This window comes from Nansenia antarctica (genome assembly GCF_963989245.1).
Source record: "Nansenia antarctica genome assembly, chromosome: 8".
NCBI lineage: Eukaryota > Metazoa > Chordata > Actinopteri > Argentiniformes > Microstomatidae > Nansenia > Nansenia antarctica.
Genome location: NC_137678.1, coordinates 16,433,680 through 16,450,203, shown reverse-complemented (window position 1 = coordinate 16,450,203; position 16,524 = coordinate 16,433,680). Strand labels below are relative to the sequence as shown.

General features: G+C 48.7%; 4 protein-coding genes across 4 annotated transcripts in view; 2 read left to right on the top strand and 2 right to left on the bottom strand.

Moving 5' to 3' along the window:
• LOC308163739 (histone H1-like) overlaps positions 1–9,196 on the bottom strand; it is a gene marked incomplete at both ends in the record, with an annotated part of 203,279 nt that extends 194,083 nt beyond the window's left edge. The window contains one exon of the mRNA XM_080537927.1: positions 8,594–9,196. Within this exon, the coding sequence (XP_080394053.1) occupies positions 8,594–9,196 (603 nt within the window). The remainder of the gene's footprint in view (positions 1–8,593) is intronic.
• On the bottom strand, positions 2,922–3,308 carry LOC308163465 (histone H2A-like; the record flags this gene model as incomplete). Its single annotated transcript, XM_080537652.1, has 1 exon — positions 2,922–3,308. One exon carries the CDS (start codon positions 3,306–3,308, stop codon positions 2,922–2,924), a length of 387 nt encoding a protein of 128 aa, XP_080393778.1.
• Positions 9,197–12,757: 3,561 nt separating the features above from the next.
• Positions 12,758–13,069, top strand: LOC308163359 (histone H4; the record flags this gene model as incomplete). The annotated part of the gene is made up of 1 exon (XM_080537552.1): positions 12,758–13,069. The coding sequence occupies one exon, from the start codon at positions 12,758–12,760 to the stop codon at positions 13,067–13,069; it is 312 nt and encodes a 103-aa protein (XP_080393678.1).
• Positions 13,070–13,833: 764 nt separating this feature from the next.
• Positions 13,834–14,208, top strand: LOC308163316 (histone H2B-like; the record flags this gene model as incomplete). Its single annotated transcript, XM_080537513.1, has 1 exon — positions 13,834–14,208. The coding sequence occupies one exon, from the start codon at positions 13,834–13,836 to the stop codon at positions 14,206–14,208; it is 375 nt and encodes a 124-aa protein (XP_080393639.1).
• Positions 14,209–16,524: the final 2,316 nt, after the last annotated feature.

Genomic DNA, 16,524 nt, shown 5'->3' with positions numbered 1-16,524 from the left:
CTAGATATATATAGCTAGAATCTGTTGGTACTGAGCATAATCAATTATTGGACATTGGTTGCATTTTGTTGGTCACATTGTTAATGGGAAACATTTATGGATTAACATTTCACTCTAGTAAGGAATTATGACTTCTCTAATATCTCTTACTAATCTATACTATGTACAATACTGAACCAACCTGTTACTCTGCCACGTAAATTGTAACATTTTTAACTGAATCCATGGCTTTCGATTTTGTGTGGATAGTACGCCCCCTCGTGTCCATAATGTGTCATGACTCTGTTGAAGTTGTATCAGACCTCCCCACACCTCATCTTATTCCAGGGGTGCAAACTTGTCACCTTTTAGACGTTTTTACCTCAAAATAGGTCAACAATTTTCATAAATGTTCTTTGTTTTCATCTCCAGTTTGCATCCCTGTTACTCCATCGTGTGTGTGTAAACATGCTGCGCGCTATGAAGGCTGCTCCGATATGACCCGTCAAATGGAACGTCAACTACAGTGAATGGGACTACTGTACTAGGTGCGAGCGTCTGAAATACAGACAGAGCATCCGTGAACGTGCTTGGCCGTCTAGAATCCTAGATGCATGCAGAGCATTCTGACAGACGCGTGGCTGATTAGGGCACCAAACTGATAATGGTGGGAGAGATCTGTTTTTTCACATCAACGCTCGCGCCAAGTCCCTGAATATTTTCTATATTTATGTTCAATGGTCTATTTGCCCCCCCCCCCCCCACACACACACACACTTATTCTTATAAATGTTTGCTCCACTTATTAGTGTCTAGACTTATTCCAGCAAATGCTATGAATGTCTCAAGAATGGAATGGGTGTTAGGGTGGAATTCTTTGTGGGCAGATAATTCTGTGTTGAAACACACTCTCTTTCCCCCCCCCCCTCTCTTTTTCAATAAATATACCCTTATATAAATCTGTGTCCATGTGTCCTTTCTTGCTAAACTTGACATTTCTCTGGTTTGGTGAATGTGATGCAGATGGTTGCAGATTTGGTATGATTGAACAGGAATGAATTGGTAGTTGGGGCAATGTTTACTGGATAAGCTGAATCCAAAACACTTGGGCCAATTTCTGCTAACTTGATAGGGGGTTGCTTTGTTGCTGTTTCGTCAGGACAAAGATCCCCAGCTATAGCTTTCAATGTAGTTGATCTCTTGTCAAATGTATTAGGGCTTGCATTTAAATGTCATTGTACCTGTTACAATGACAAAAGACCATTCATTCATTAGATATGCTATATGTAAATAAATGTGGGCCTATGGTCATACAAAACCAACAATTAATGCCTAATATTGAAAACCAAAAGCTATTCAACAGTTGGCTTCGAAGAGATGTATTTATATTTGGACGAATTTCACTGACAACAATGGGAAGTTTGTCAACGATAATCTATCATTAACTTGCTCTGCTCACAGCAACTGCAGTTGTATGTGGTGGAAGGGTGATGTTTAAAAAAGACCAACAACTTCGATGGAGGACTGCATGCTATTTTGAATATGCTGAAAGTCACACAACATGAAATGTTGGTTGGCATAAAATGAAAGTAAATATAGGCTACAGCATGACGCAGACCTGCCAACCTTCAGAAATGTTTGAGTACCACTTGACCACGCACATTTTTTTCATACGCGTTTGTAATTAAGACACGCACGCTTGTGAAGCAAAACACATAACTTAAGTTAACTGAGAGTATGGAGGCGATTAGGAATTAGAATTATATTGACTATTGATACACCGGGGCTTGTGGGAAAACATCAGGGCCTTGAGAAGGAGCCACCCCCTAGCCCTGTCCCTGGTTCACATGCTTTCACCCCATTATTCAACAAATGAATCAGCTATCAAGAAAACCATACAATCATATTCTTTAGAATAATTTCTTTAATATTAAAAGTAAAACATATTACCAATACAGGGCCAATATTTCTCAACTTAAAGTGCAAAATGTACTACGTTCCATGAACACTGTACACTGCTTCTGCTACTTAGTGCATTACACTAATCAGGGATGCAAACACAACTATGGTGAAAAAAGAGAGAACTATCCGAAGTCGTTGCGGACGGGAGGGGCGGTTCGGTGGGGGCTAGTGTTATAAAAAGCGGTTATGAAATGTTAGATGGACTGCACACATATAGCGCCTTTATCCAAAGCGCTTTACAACAGCCTCTCATTCACCCACACACCAATGGCGGCAAACTACCATGAGGAACCACTCATTCACAGAACAGCATGGGTTGCCTGCACTGTTTGATCGGTATTTTAGAGCAGACTACAGAGATGGTGAACATTAGCACTAGCTAACACTGGCTATCTATTTACCGTAGCTTGGTGCCGTTTAGCTAAATATACAGCTCGTTGGTGGACACAGCCTAAGTTAACTTATCTAGCCAGCTAGCTAACGCTATAAGGCTGAACTGCTCGAACCTGCTGAACACCTTGAGGTCCAGTTAAGCTAACGTAGCTAGCCTAATAGCTTACGTTAATATAGACTCGGTATTGAAGCTGCTCTGACACGGAATACAATAATCTCTGATGTATTCCATACTATTCCAAAGTGCTCGACTGTTGAGTTCTCAAGAGGAACGGTCGGCGGTAGGCCTGCTTCTCTGTATTCCGTAAACAGAGCAGTATCCGAAGCAGGTCAACGTGACACAGGTGACGCTTGCGAATACGATTGATGGAACGAGTGAAGGAAGGAGGAAGGCAGCTTATTGCGTACCTTTCAGCTGACAATGCGTACCAGCGAACATTGACGTTAACATGTGTACCTGCTACGCAAAAATACGTACAAGATTAGAGAGAGATTGAAGGACGCATTGCACTTTTGGAGAAACAAGTGGTTGGCTCTTAAAAGAGCCTTTGGGGTTAAGTAGTGGGGTGAAAACCGCAGTAGAACTTTTACTTGGCTTTGGCGGGCTTCTCGGTCTTCTTGGGGAGCAGCACTGCCTGGATGTTGGGCAGCACACCGCCCTGAGCGATGGTCACACCGCCCAACAGTTTGTTCAGCTCCTCGTCGTTACGGACGGCCAACTGCAGATGACGGGGGATGATACGAGACTTCTTGTTGTCGCGGGCGGCGTTGCCGGCCAACTCCAGGATCTCAGCAGTCAGGTACTCGAGCACGGCGGCCAGGTAGACCGGTGCGCCAGCGCCCACACGATGGGCATAGTTGCCTTTGCGTAGGAGCCTGTGGACACGGCCCACTGGGAACTGGAGTCCGGCTCGGGAAGAACGGGTCTTTGCCTTGGCCCTGGCCTTGCCTCCGGTTTTACCTCTTCCTGACATCTTGAAACTTAAGGTGTTTTTTATTGGTTTTTATAAAAACGCAACACCGTGTATACAATCAATTAATCAAACAATCAGACATTTAAGACATTACATTCAACAACAACCAACATTAAACTAACTAAAGTGCTCAGTGTTCAGTGTATTGTCCAGTGTAGTGTAATGTTCAGTGTTCAGTGTTCAGTGTCCAGGTTCCAGTGTCGGTAGGAGGCAGGGGTAAAAAACCTGTTCGCTGTGCATCCGGGAAAAAAATTCCCCTGCAGCCCTCTAGTTGTAGAGCGACTACTATCCAGTTTGCCCACCAGTGCAAAGCCGTGGCTCCCCCACCTCCCTCCCCCGAGGGACCCCACACACCCGACTCACCCGACCCGCCCCACCACCGGCGCATCCGGCCCAGCCCACCAGGCTCAGACTCCTGTAGCCCTTCACGAGGCTAGCCGGACCAGGCGCCCCAGCGGCGGAGCAGATCGAGCACGCAGGCCGACCGGAGGCCCCTGAGGAGAGGCCCAGAGAGCTCGGCGCATGGCAGGCAAGCAGAGGCGAAAAACCTGTACACAGCTTATCCAGGGAAAAAGCTCCCTGGCTCTTCTCAGCTTGTTCCGGGCTGGGGGTTGGGGGTTGGCGGGTAGGGGACTGGGCCTGTAGCTGGGGGCCTGGAGTTGGGGGGGGGTGGCCCGGAACAGGGGGTTTGGGGTCGCTGAGTTGGAACCTGGGGTTGGTGCTGGGGTGACGTGGTGGTTCCCGCCGGTCTCTGCTCCTGGGTCTGGAAGCCTGGGTAGGTGTCAGAGCTGGATATGACATGTGCCTGAAAAGATACAGGAGTGAGAGAAGGGAGGTGTGCATGGTTTGTGTAGTGTGCATTTTGGTGTCAGGCGGGTGATCAGTACTTCCCTGTGACCCAGTGGTGTTGGTCATCCTGGTGCTGGTGGTGCTGGCAGAGACGGCTGGTTCGGCTGTGGGTTGTGTGTGGTGATATTCTGGTGAGGGTAGGAAGTGGGTCAGTGCTATGTACATGTGTAGGTGGTGGAAGGTGCAGTAAACTTCCCTGTTGGTGTTGTGCGCTGCTCCTCTCCTGGTCCTTGTGATGGTGATACTGCTGACCAGGGCTTGTGCTGGAACGGTGGTGAAGGTGATAGTGCAGGAACTGGTGGTGTAGTGAGGTAGGCCCGGGGTGGGGGGGGGTTGGTCGATGCGGCGCGGCATGGGGGGGGGTTTAGAGGATGACGTCCTTCCATCTCTCCACCCCCCACACCGCTCTTGCTTGATCCGGGTTATTTTTAAAGTCAACAATAGCATGGTCCCTGAGGCAGAGGGTGATTCTCCTCCTCAGGGTTGTCAGGTGGACGCTCTGTTTCTGATAGACCCTGATGTTCCTCGTCTCCCAGAGTACCTGCTTGACGGCGCTGATGATCCTCCACTCTTGTTGTAGTTGGGGGGTTGTGCACCCCCCGGGAGGACCATACAGGATGTTCTCGCCCGTCAAGCGGGGCAGGGTCAGCAGGCTGTTTAGGGAGACAGAGGGAACAAACAGGGCCCAGACCCGCCTGGCCACGGGGCACTCACAGAACAGGTGGTTAATGTGTTCTGTGTCCGTGCATCCGTGGGGGCATTTCTCAGTCGTTGCGATGTGCCGCCTATGCAAGAATTCCCTAGTGGGGAGACAACCATGAGCAGCCATCCAGGCAATGTCTTTTTGTTTATTGTTCGTACATTTATGATTAATGTTTTTCCATACCTGTTTGGAGTCCACGGCTGTGCTGGCCTTGGGGTGAGTAATGGTTTCCTTCGACCTTATGAAGGTCATAATGTCTTTGTATTTCCATGAGGCCAGCCCAGCCGCGGACAATCCTGTCTTGAAGGCAAAGTCCCTCCATATCTTGTAGACAGGAGGGGGGTCCCAGCTGTAGGGCACAGTGTGATTTATTGATGCGGTCACCCTGAGTGTCCGGAGGATGGGTGTGGCATAGTATATTTCAAAGAACCTGGCTTTCCTATCTTTGTTGTTGATGTTGTTGATGAGGTTGGAGAGTCCCTGTGCCCTAATGATGTTTAGGATGTCTGGGACCCCTTTCCCCCCATTCTCCACTGTTTTGTACAGGGTGGTGCGTTTTAGTTTTTCCATCTGGCTCCCCCAGACAAAGGTAAACATGATCCTTTCGATGGTTTTGGATACTGCTCTGTCTGGGGGAAACACCCTGCCCAGGTAAAGGAGAATGGGAAGAACAATAGCCTTCAGGACCAGGATCTTGCCTGTCATTGTGAGAGGCCGTGCACTCCACTCACAGATCTTCTTTTGGACCTGGCGGATGGTCTCCTTCCAGCTGCCGGAGGCTCCTCCATCTTTCTGGTAGGTGATCCCCAGCAGCTTAATGTTTTCCGTCTTTACAGGGAAGGAGGTTGCCAGGTTCTCCTGCCAGTGCTGCGACAGAAACAGCTCACACTTACCCCTATTGATCAGGGCGCCCGTGGCTGCACAGTAGTCCTCCACCACTTTCGTTGCTGTGGAAATGGAGCGACTATCCGTGCCGACGATGGTAATGTCGTCCATGTACGCCACCACCTTGAGCCTCTCCCCCCGGGCCCCTGGTAGAGGGTAGCCCATGATGTTGGGGGAGCTCCTGATCTTCCGTAGGAACGGCTCCAGGTAGATGACGTACAGTAGAGGGGCCAAGGGGCATCCCTGCCGTACTCCAGCTTTGATGGGGAAGGGGTCTGTCAACTGGTTGTTGATCCGAACTCTGCTCGTGATGTTGTTGTAGCAGAGTTCGGTCCAGTTGAGCAGGTGCTGGGGGAAGTTCATGCCTCTCAGCACCCTCTGCAGGAAACCATGGTTAACCCTGTCAAAGGCCTTCTCCTGATCCAGGCTGAGAAGGCCTAAAGGGGACCTCCGCTCCTGGGAGTGCAGGATGAGGTCTCTCACCAGGAGCAGGTTGTCGTTGATGGACCTACCGGGGACGCTACAGGTCTGGTCAGGGGCTATAACTGAGGGGAGGAGGGTTTGAAACCGTTGGGTGAGGGCTTTTGTCATGATTTTATAGTCCACTGGGAGGAGATTGATGGGGCGCCAGTTCCGGAGGTCCTTGAGGTCCCCTTTCTTGGGGATCAGTGTGACCGTACTCTGTCTCATTGACTCTCCAAGCCTCCCTTCCCTGTAGACGGCTTTGAAGACCTCCGCCAAGTCCTCCTTGAGGAGATCCCAGAGAGTCTTGTAGAACTCTGCTGGGATCCCATCCGGTCCAGGGGCCTTGTGTGTATTCAAGGAGTGCACGGCCCGGGTGAGCTCCTCCGTGGTCAGCTCTGGGTTCTCACTCTCACCACCCTCGGGGACCCGGTCCAGACCATCCAGGAAGGTGGCCATGAGAGTCTCGTCGGTTGTCTTGATGTTGTAGAGACTCTCGTAGAACTCTCTTGCCACCCCCGGGATGTTGCCTCTGTCTGACACGGTGTCCCCATTGGTGTCGTATAGGGACAGGATAGGCTTGTGTTTTGACCGTGCCTTGCGGAAGAAGTGGCGTGTGCATTTCTCCTCCTCCTCCAGGCCCTGGAGTTTTTCCCTGAACTGTTTCTTTTGTTGTTGCTCCCGGTAGAGGGTGGCAAGGTGTTGTTTGGTCTCAGCCAGTTCTCGGGCCACATCCAGACCACCCAGTTGTAGGAGACTTAGGCGTTGGAGGGCCGCGTTGTGGTGTTGAAACCTGGCCCTCTGTTCTGCCGCTTTCCTCCTTCCGACTGACCCGAAGTAGCCCTTTGTCCTGGCCTTAACCATCTCCCACCACTCTATCGGGGAGTCGAACAGTTCTTTTAGGGTCCTCCACTCCAGGTAGCGCCTGGAGAAGGAATGCACCACTGTTGGGTCCTGAAGGATCGATGTATTCATCCTCCAGGTACCCCTACCCGCTCTTGTTTGGCCATCCCATTCCAGGGACACTGTCAACATCCTGTGGTCCGAGAAGTGGGCCGCCTGGCTGGTCAGGGTTCCCATCCTCAGACCTGGCGAGAGCAAGAACATGTCTATCCTGGAGGAAGAATTCCCGGAGGAACTCACCCTTGTGTGTGTCGGCGGGGAGGTGCCACCGGCGTCTACCAGTTGGAAGTCGTCTATGATGGACTGAAGTTCTGTAGTGGATCGGTCTCTCCTGGGCCTGCTGCGGTCCTCATCCCGGAGGGCACAGTTGAAATCTCCCCCCACTAGGACTGGTGTGGGGATGAGGAGGAGAGACCGAAGTTTCTTGAAAAGGGAGACTCTCTTGGCCACGTTGGTTGGGCCGTACACATTGATGACCCTCAGCGGCGAACCCTGGATCTCTAGGTCCAGAACCAGGATTCGCCCGCTCTCTACAACCTCCCCCTTTTTGGTCTGCAGAAAAGGGTTGGCCACCAAAATGCCGACCCCATCAGCTCTATCAATGTTTGAGCCTGACCAGAGAGAGTCCCCCCGTGTCCATTCCTCCTCCAGGGTGGCGTCCATCTCCTTGAATGGGATGGCGCACATCTTGAAACTTAAAGCGAGTTCTGTGCTAGTTAAAGAAAAAGCGGATCCTACTTGCTCGCTTGGGGTGGTGTTCTTATAGCTCAGCCTGACCAGCGTTCATTGGCCAGCGGGCCGATGACACCTCATCCAATCAGCAACCCGGATACGCGCGCCTCTTCCCGCCGCCCAGCGATTGGCCGCTGTTTCACTCGTTCTTTGTGAGTTTCCCTCGCGCGCCAGAAATCAAAGTTCAAATCAAACCAATCATTTCCTAATAATATACTAAATAGCGAAACAATACTCCTTATTGGCATTACAGCGAAAAGTGAAGTGCATTAGGCTATCACAGCTCTCCCCATATGCAATGTAGTAGGCTACTACTAGAGCGAAAAGTTGACCATTTCTATCCAAATAACGTTATATATAGCAAACTACCGTATGTCGATATTGAAAGGTATTTTGTGGAGTCTAGCATAGACGCCCCCCCCCCCTCCTCGCTCACGCAGAGACCAAGTGAGACAATATATATAGTTTGTTAAAACATGTTTGTGTAAAGTATTAAACTCTCATTAAGGCCATTTCAATATTTAATATACAGTAGCTATTATTCTCGTGTGCATAGGTCAGTGATTGAGACTGGTGTAAATCGGACCTTCTTATTTTAGAAAGTTCCGTTATGTCGACATGGATGAAAATTCACTTTTTATGGAAAGGTGGGTGGCTCTTAAAAGAACCTTTTTTTTGTGGTACAAGTGTCAACATGAACACTGTCAACACAAGTTTACTTCTTTGCCTTGGCTGCTTTGGGCTTCGCTACCTTGACGGCCTTTTTGGGGCTCTTGGTCGGGGCTTTCTTGACAGGTGCGGGCTTCTTAACCTTCTTGGGGCTCTTGGCAACCTTCTTAGCGGCGACGGGCTTCTTTGCAACGGCCTTCTTGGGAGACTTCTTAGCGGCGGCGGGCTTCTTTGCAACGGCCTTTTTGGGAGATTTCTTGGCGGCGGGCTTCTTTGCAACGGCCTTTTTGGGAGACTTCTTAGCGGCGACAGGCTTCTTTGCTACTGCCTTCTTGGGTTTTGCGACGGCGGCTTTCTTCACCGTTTTCTTGACCGCCTCCTTGTTAATCTTGAAAGAGCCGGAGGCGCCAGTGCCCTTGGTCTGGACCAGAGTACCCTTGACGACGAGGGTCCTAACGGCGATCTTGACGCGAGAGTTGTTCTTCTCCACGTCGTAGCCACCGGCAGACAGCGCCTTCTTGAGCGCGGCCAGAGACACGCCGCTCCTCTCCTTGGATGCGGACACGGCCTCGACGATGAGCTCGGCGACGCTGGGGCCAGCTGCTTTCTTGGGCCTGGCTGCTGCCTTCTTCTTGGGGGCCTTGGCCGGAGCGGCAACGGCGGGGGCTGGTGCGACTTCTGCCATGTCTGTAGAAAGTCTCGTTTGTTCTGGTATACACACTACAAGTGAGTCTATGGAGCTGCTCTGGGCGAATGATGCTCAACCCACCGTAGGGGGTTGTACTTAAATGCGACATGAGAACCATGTAGACTCAACCATCCCTGCTCGGAAATCTTTGCTGCCGAAATTCTCCGGCGCCTGTGTTTTCTCCTCGTGAATAACTGGTCAAAAGTCACCGGTGGAGACGAGTTGAGGTCCAAATGCGAACGGGCCAGCGAGCAGACTTGTCTCCGTTCAGAATAAAGTCGTATGGGCCGCGAAGCCCTCCTTTATTTTGTAGTAACTCGCTCAAAACCCCACCGTTCGTCCGTCGGAGGGAGCGTTGCGCACAGCTTTTCCCGTGCTATTTGTCTTCTAAAGTGGTTTAAAGTGCATACGATTGCGTCCAGCACTCGTTATCCATATAGCCAGATTGTCTGACGAGGGAGTAAAACGATTGAGGGTCCCCCAATGTTGTGCGGGATGATGTAAATGTGAACTATTTTGGGGGCCGTAAAACACAGTTGCCAGGACGGGGCTGGGAGCTTTCTGGATGGTGTCCCTCTTCTTCTTCTTATAGAAAACTTCGAGAATTCTTATATATAGCCTATTCTTATATATATATATATATATATATATATATATATATATATATATATATAAAATATGTGGTATATTACTTGGAGCTGGTGTACTTGGTCAAGATCTTGGTGACCTCGGACACGGCGAGTTCATATACTTGTAGACCAGCTCCAAATGATATACCACATAATAATATAGGCTATATTTGTACAGCAATCAGATTGACAGGACCACTCCAAATCACACAGATTTGGCCAACCTAATTTCCCTCTTCCTCATTTAGAAAGTATTAGATTGCCCGTATGTGCATGCTGTATATGAAACCGTTATTTATCAATTTAAGACAAGAGTCAAGTCTCTTCTCAAGAAATCAACCTTTGACCCATATTCTGTCCACAACGACAGACCGGCATCCCTCCTCTCCTTCCTATCTAAAACCCTTGAACGTGCTGTATCTAGCCAACTATCTCTTTCAAAATAACTTCCTCGACCCTCACCAATCCGGCTATACGGCTGTGCATTCTACCGAAACTTTATTTTTCAGGTCTTATATCCCGTTTTATTATGTTACTGGTGTTGTATCCTGAACGAGTACTATTTTATTTGATTAAAGTTTTTTTATTGTTGTATGTCGCTTTGGACAAAAGGTAAATCTTCTATTTTTTGATTTTTAAAATTAAAATCATGTGGGTTTTTTGTCATGTCGGTCATCTGTTCCCTTTGCTTCTCTTTTATATCCATTCTGGTTACTTAGTGTCTAAATTTGACCATGTGCTGTTGTAAGGAGTCAATCTTATCAGACCATTCTAAACGTCTTGATCAATGTTATGTTCTTCTACTGATTGTGTGTGTCTGTGTGACCGTTAAGAGAGCGCGTGCGTGCGTGCCCTTCTGTCCATATATACAGTATATCTCAAAAGTGAGTACACCCTTTAGATTTTTGCAAATATTCTGTTATATCCTTTCAGGGGATAACATTATCCTACTGAAACTTTGATATAACTTAAAGTAGTCAGTGTGCTACTTGAATAACAGTATAGATTTATTGTCCTTTGAAAATTACTCCTTTGTCTAAACAGCTGGCAACAAAAGTGAGTACACCCCATAGTGAACATGTCCTAATTGTGCCCAATGATGTTGTTTTCCCGCCCTGGTGTCATGTGACTCGTTAGTGTTACAAGGATTCAGGTGTAAATGATAAGCAGGGCTGTTAAATTTGGTGTTTTGGGCACAATTCTCTCTGAATGCTGGACAACACGGCACCTCATGGCAAGGAACTCTCTGAGCGGCTGAAAAAAAGGATTATTGCGCTTTACAAAGATGGCCTTGGCTATAAGAAGATTGCCAACACCCTGAAAATGAGTTGCAGCACAGTGGCTAAGATCATACAGCGGTTTTCCAGGACAGGTTCCACTCGGAACAGGCCTCGCCAGGGTCGACCAAAGAAGTTGAGTCCACGTGCTCAGCGTCATATCCAGAGGTTGGTTTCCCAAAATAGACGTGCGAGTGCTTCCAGCATTGCTGCAGAGGTTGCAGAAGTGGGATGTCAGCCTGTCAGTGCCCAGACCATACGCCGCACACTGCATCAAATCGGTTTGTATGGCCGTCGCCCCAGACAGAAGCCTCTTCTGAAACCGATGCATAAGAAAGCCCGCAAACAGTTTGCTGAAGACAATGAATCCAAGAACATGAGTTACTGGAACCATGTCCTGTGGTCTGATGAGACCAAAATAAACCTGTTTGGGTCAGATGGTGTCCGGCGTGTGTGGCGGCACCCTGGTGAGGAGTACCAAGACAAATGTGTTTTGCCTACAGTCAAGCATGGTGGTGGCAGCATCCTGGTCTGGGGCTGCATGAGTGCTGCCGGCACTGGGCAACTGCATTTCATTGAGGGACACATGAATTCCAATATATACTGTGACATCCTGCAGCAGAGCATGATCCCCTCTCTTCGGAAACTGGGCCGTTTTTTAGGGCAGTTTTCCAACATGATAATGACCCTAAACACACCTCCAAGATGACAACGGCCTTGCTGAAGAAGCTGAAGGTTAAGGTGATGGACTGGCCAAGTATGTCTCCAGACCTAAACCCAATTGAGCACATAATTTAATAATTTTGCCATTTAGCAGACGCTTTTATCCAAAGCGACTTACAATTACGAATTACAGGGACATTCCCCCTGGAGTAACTGAGGGCTAAGTGCCTTACCCAAGGGCACACTAGTAGTGGTGTGGCTTCAGGCGGGATTTGAACTCACAACCTTCCGATCCCAAGTCCAACTCACTATCCACTAGACCACCACTACCCCCTGTGGGGCATCCTCAAGAGGAAGGTGGAGGAGTGCAAGGTGTCCAACATCCGTGGGCTCCGTGATGTCGTCATGGAGGAGTGGAAGAAGATTCCAGAAGCAACCTGTGCAGCTCTGGTGAATTCCATGCCCAGGAGGGTTAAAGCAGTGCTAGATAACAATGGTGGTCACCGAAATATTGACACTTTGGGCACAATTTAGACATGTTCACTATGGGGTGTACTCACTTTTGTTGCCAGCTGTTTAGACATTAACAGCTGTGTACTGAGTAATTTTCAATGGACAATACATCTATACTGTTATTCAAGCAGCACACTGACTACTTTAAGTTATATCAAAGTTTCATTAAGATAGTGCTATCCCCTGAAAGGATATGACAGAATATTTGCAAAAATCTAAAGGGTGTACTCACTTTTGAGACATACTGTATATATATATATATATTATATTGAAATATCTATGCTTCTGTCGACATAGCTTCAAGGGATGCACGTAATGCCAAACGTTGTCCTTAGCAGAAGCTCCTCCCTCTACAAAATGACACAAGAGGCGACAGCGCGCTTCCTGTACAGCCTGGTCTCAATCACGTCCTCGTTCCAGAGATAAATTCACCCCACAACTTCATCGAAGTCATTCTTACTGTTCTGAACGTTAAGATGTCTGGCAGAGGCAAAGGAGGAAAGGGACTCGGCAAAGGAGGCGCCAAGCGTCATCGCAAGGTTCTCCGTGATAACATCCAGGGAATCACGAAGCCCGCTATTCGCCGTCTGGCTCGCCGTGGCGGTGTTAAGCGTATCTCTGGTCTGATCTACGAAGAGACCCGTGGTGTGCTGAAGGTGTTCCTTGAGAACGTTATCCGTGACGCCGTCACCTACACCGAGCACGCCAAGAGGAAGACCGTCACCGCCATGGATGTTGTATACGCTCTGAAACGCCAGGGACGTACTCTGTACGGCTTCGGCGGCTAAACTATTCTTGACCCACCCCAAAAACAAAGGCTCTTTTAAGAGCCACCCATCTCCACATAAGAGAGTCGATTCCATTTGTATAACATATTAGTCAGGTCTGTACATGCAATGAGTTTAGCTGGCATAAGACCATTTCATTACTTTGTTCCATTATTCTCCAAATAATAATAGCACTGTGAATGCCAATGGCTTATGACTGACACTAGATGACTCACTTGAGTCTAAGTACGGTAGCTTTGAGAGCGTCTGATAAATTCAAATGAAAAAAGTAAATGGTCTCCATATTCAAATGGCTAGAAATGACAATCCCACATGTGGACTGTAGACAGAAAATCGTTAATTCGATTATTACGCACACAGCAGTGTGGCGCATGGTGGATTAGTCGCCTTTTTTCAATTGCGCACAAAAAGGAAGACGGATGGGCTATTCTATCCGTGATTATCCATGCTCTTGAAAAGTACCGTCCCAATGGGGAATGTTCTGGTGTTTCTTGCGGTCTTATTGTATGAGGGACTTGGTATCCTTTTTGACGTGAAATTCATGTTAATTTTGTAGGGGTGGTATCGCAACAAGGCAACCGAGTGAAAAAGCAGGGGAGGAGCCGCGCGTGCGCAGATAATGTATTTGCCATGAAGCACGCGCCTGTGCGCCTTTGGAGGTGGATGTCAGAATCCGTAACATTTGCATATCTCCCTCGTTAAATAGCGGGTGTGCAATGATAGCACCTTCATTCGTTGCTGAAAATTCAACAACTGTGATCAACATGCCTGAACCAGCGAAGTCCGCCCCCAAAAAGGGCTCGAAGAAAGCTGTGACCAAGACCGCAGTCAAAGGCGGAAAGAAGCGCAGAAAGTCCAGGAAGGAGAGCTACGCTATCTACGTTTACAAGGTCCTGAAGCAGGTCCACCCCGACACCGGCATCTCTTCCAAGGCTATGGGAATCATGAATTCCTTCGTCAACGACATCTTCGAGCGCATCGCCGGCGAGTCCTCTCGCCTGGCCCACTACAACAAGCGTCGTACCATCACCTCCAGGGAGATCCAGACCGCCGTGCGTCTGCTGCTCCCCGGTGAGCTGGCCAAGCACGCCGTGTCCGAGGGCACCAAGGCTGTGACCAAGTACACCAGCTCCAAGTAAACAGATTTTCGCCTGTATGACTTACCCCAAAAGGCTCTTTTAAGAGCCACCCACCCTATCAAAAAAAAGCAATTCCATAGTGAGTTGACCTCGCGTGCTACAAATCAGTCGAATTTATATGCTGTACTGACTGTGTGTATTGTAACAAGTAAGTACAATGTGTTTATACAGCACCTTTCCCAGACCAAGGGTCACAAAGTGATTCACATAACAAGGGAGAAAACACAAATAAAACATAATACAAGAGTGAAAGACACAGAGGGTTAAAACAGGCAGAAAGTGTTGTGTCTTGTTGTTCTCTCTGACTTACAAGATACACTTTATAATAATAATGACTCTGGTCTCTGGAGCAACGTTCAACGTGCGTCTTTATTCACCATTCCAACAACAACTAGACCACACTAGTCAATCGATGATAACATCCGCAAGATGTAATGCTACGGAGGCAATAGCAATCAATCCCAGATCTATGCTAAACATAGCAATATACTACATCCCCCCTTTTAAGCATTAAAAGTCTCTTTTGGGTCAACTGAAAATTAGTCTCTGAAAAGATGAAACAGACAATAAGTGTCACTGGGCCTTATGGCTTCAGTCGATGGATTGATCTTCTTCTTTAAGAACTGTACTCACTGTACTCACTACTAATGTATATGATCTAAACAATAACAGTGCAGACCTGACTATAACTTGTCAAGTAACTTGTGAACTTTCACTTGGAGTAAAATCAAACTTGTAAACATACCACACTTTCTAAATGTGTCCAACTATCATCTAGTAACTAACTAAACTAAGGGTCAGAGGTCACCAGTACTTAACCCTGGTGGAGCACAACCTTCAGCGTTGGCCCATCTCAAAGTCTTGATACCTTGCCGGAAGCGCCACAGCTCTGCCACTTCTGGTGCGGCAGGTAGGAGTGTAGCTCTCGCCCTCACAGGAGGACGGGTGCTGAGCTGGATGATCCGGTGACTCTGGGGGTCCTCCCAGCGGGCTCACGGGTGCAGGCTGCTCCAGTGGCTCAGGATCTCTCTCTTGATGCAGACTTGGATGAATACGCCTGAGATGACGTCTGTTCCTTCTGAAGACAACACCAGACGGGCTTCTCACGTTGTATGACCGTGGCTCTTCTCGTTGGTTTAGGACTCTGGCTGGCATCCATCCACGTCTCGTTTCCATGTGAACCGTTGCACCAGGAGCAAACTCAGGTAAGGGCTGTGAGTTGCGGTTGTAGTAGTGCTCCTGTCTGGTTTGGAGATCTTTCAGCCTGGCATGAACTCCTCTCGGGGTAGCTGGCTGTAGAACAGCTGTAGAGCAGGGCAGCGTGCTTCGTAGTACTCTTCCCATAAGCACCTGAGCTGGGGAAACATCTGTGCCTGTTATTGGAGTGTTTCTCAATGCTAGCAGGGCTAGATGGGGGTCTATGTTGGTCTGCAAAGCTTTCTTGAGTGCATGTTTGACCGTCTTCACCATCCTCTCTGCCAGACCGTTGGATTGAGGATATGCAGGGCTGGAGTGAATGAGCTGTATTCCCCAGGATGCTGCAAACTCCCTCATCTCTGCACTTGCAAAAGGAACATGGTCGCTTACCAGCTCTTTTGGGATCCCGTGCCTCGCGTAGACTGCTTTCATCTTGCGGATGACTGTGTGGGCGGTCTTGTCAGGTAGATGGAGCACCTCTGGGTACTTGGACAGATAGTCCACCACGACAAGGTATGACTGGCCCTGGAGCTCAAAGATGTCAGCCCCGACCTTTAGCCATGGTAGCTCAGGGATATCATGTGACATGAGGGGCTCTCTCTGGTTCTGTGGTTGGAGTTGTTGACACGGAGAGCATCTCTCCACTGCGTTGTCGATGTCACAAGTCATTCCCGGCCAGTACACGACTTGTCGGGCCTGTGCCTTTGTCCTCTGGATACCTTGATGTGCGAGGTGTAGTCTCTCTAGTATCACCTGTCTGGCGGCTTGAGGAATCACAATTCTGTCGCCGGTCATCAGTAGTCCGTCCCTGATGTGGATAATGTGCCGCTGAGGCCAGTATTGGTAGAGACTGGCGGGCACACTGCGTCGTCTTTGGGGCCAGCCGCTGCGGTGTCTCTCAGCCACTGCCTGTAGTGTCTCGTCAGCTGCTGTGGCTTCTTTGAGCATCTTGAGCATGTCTGAGCTCATGGCAGCAGTAGCCTCCATCGTGTGGATCACTCTCTCCTCGAAGAGGTCCTCTTTTCCACTGTCGGCCTGTTCAGTGACAAACGCGCGGGAAAGGGTGTTGGCGACGTGCATGTCTTTTCCTGGCGTGTATGTTATTTTCAAATCATCACC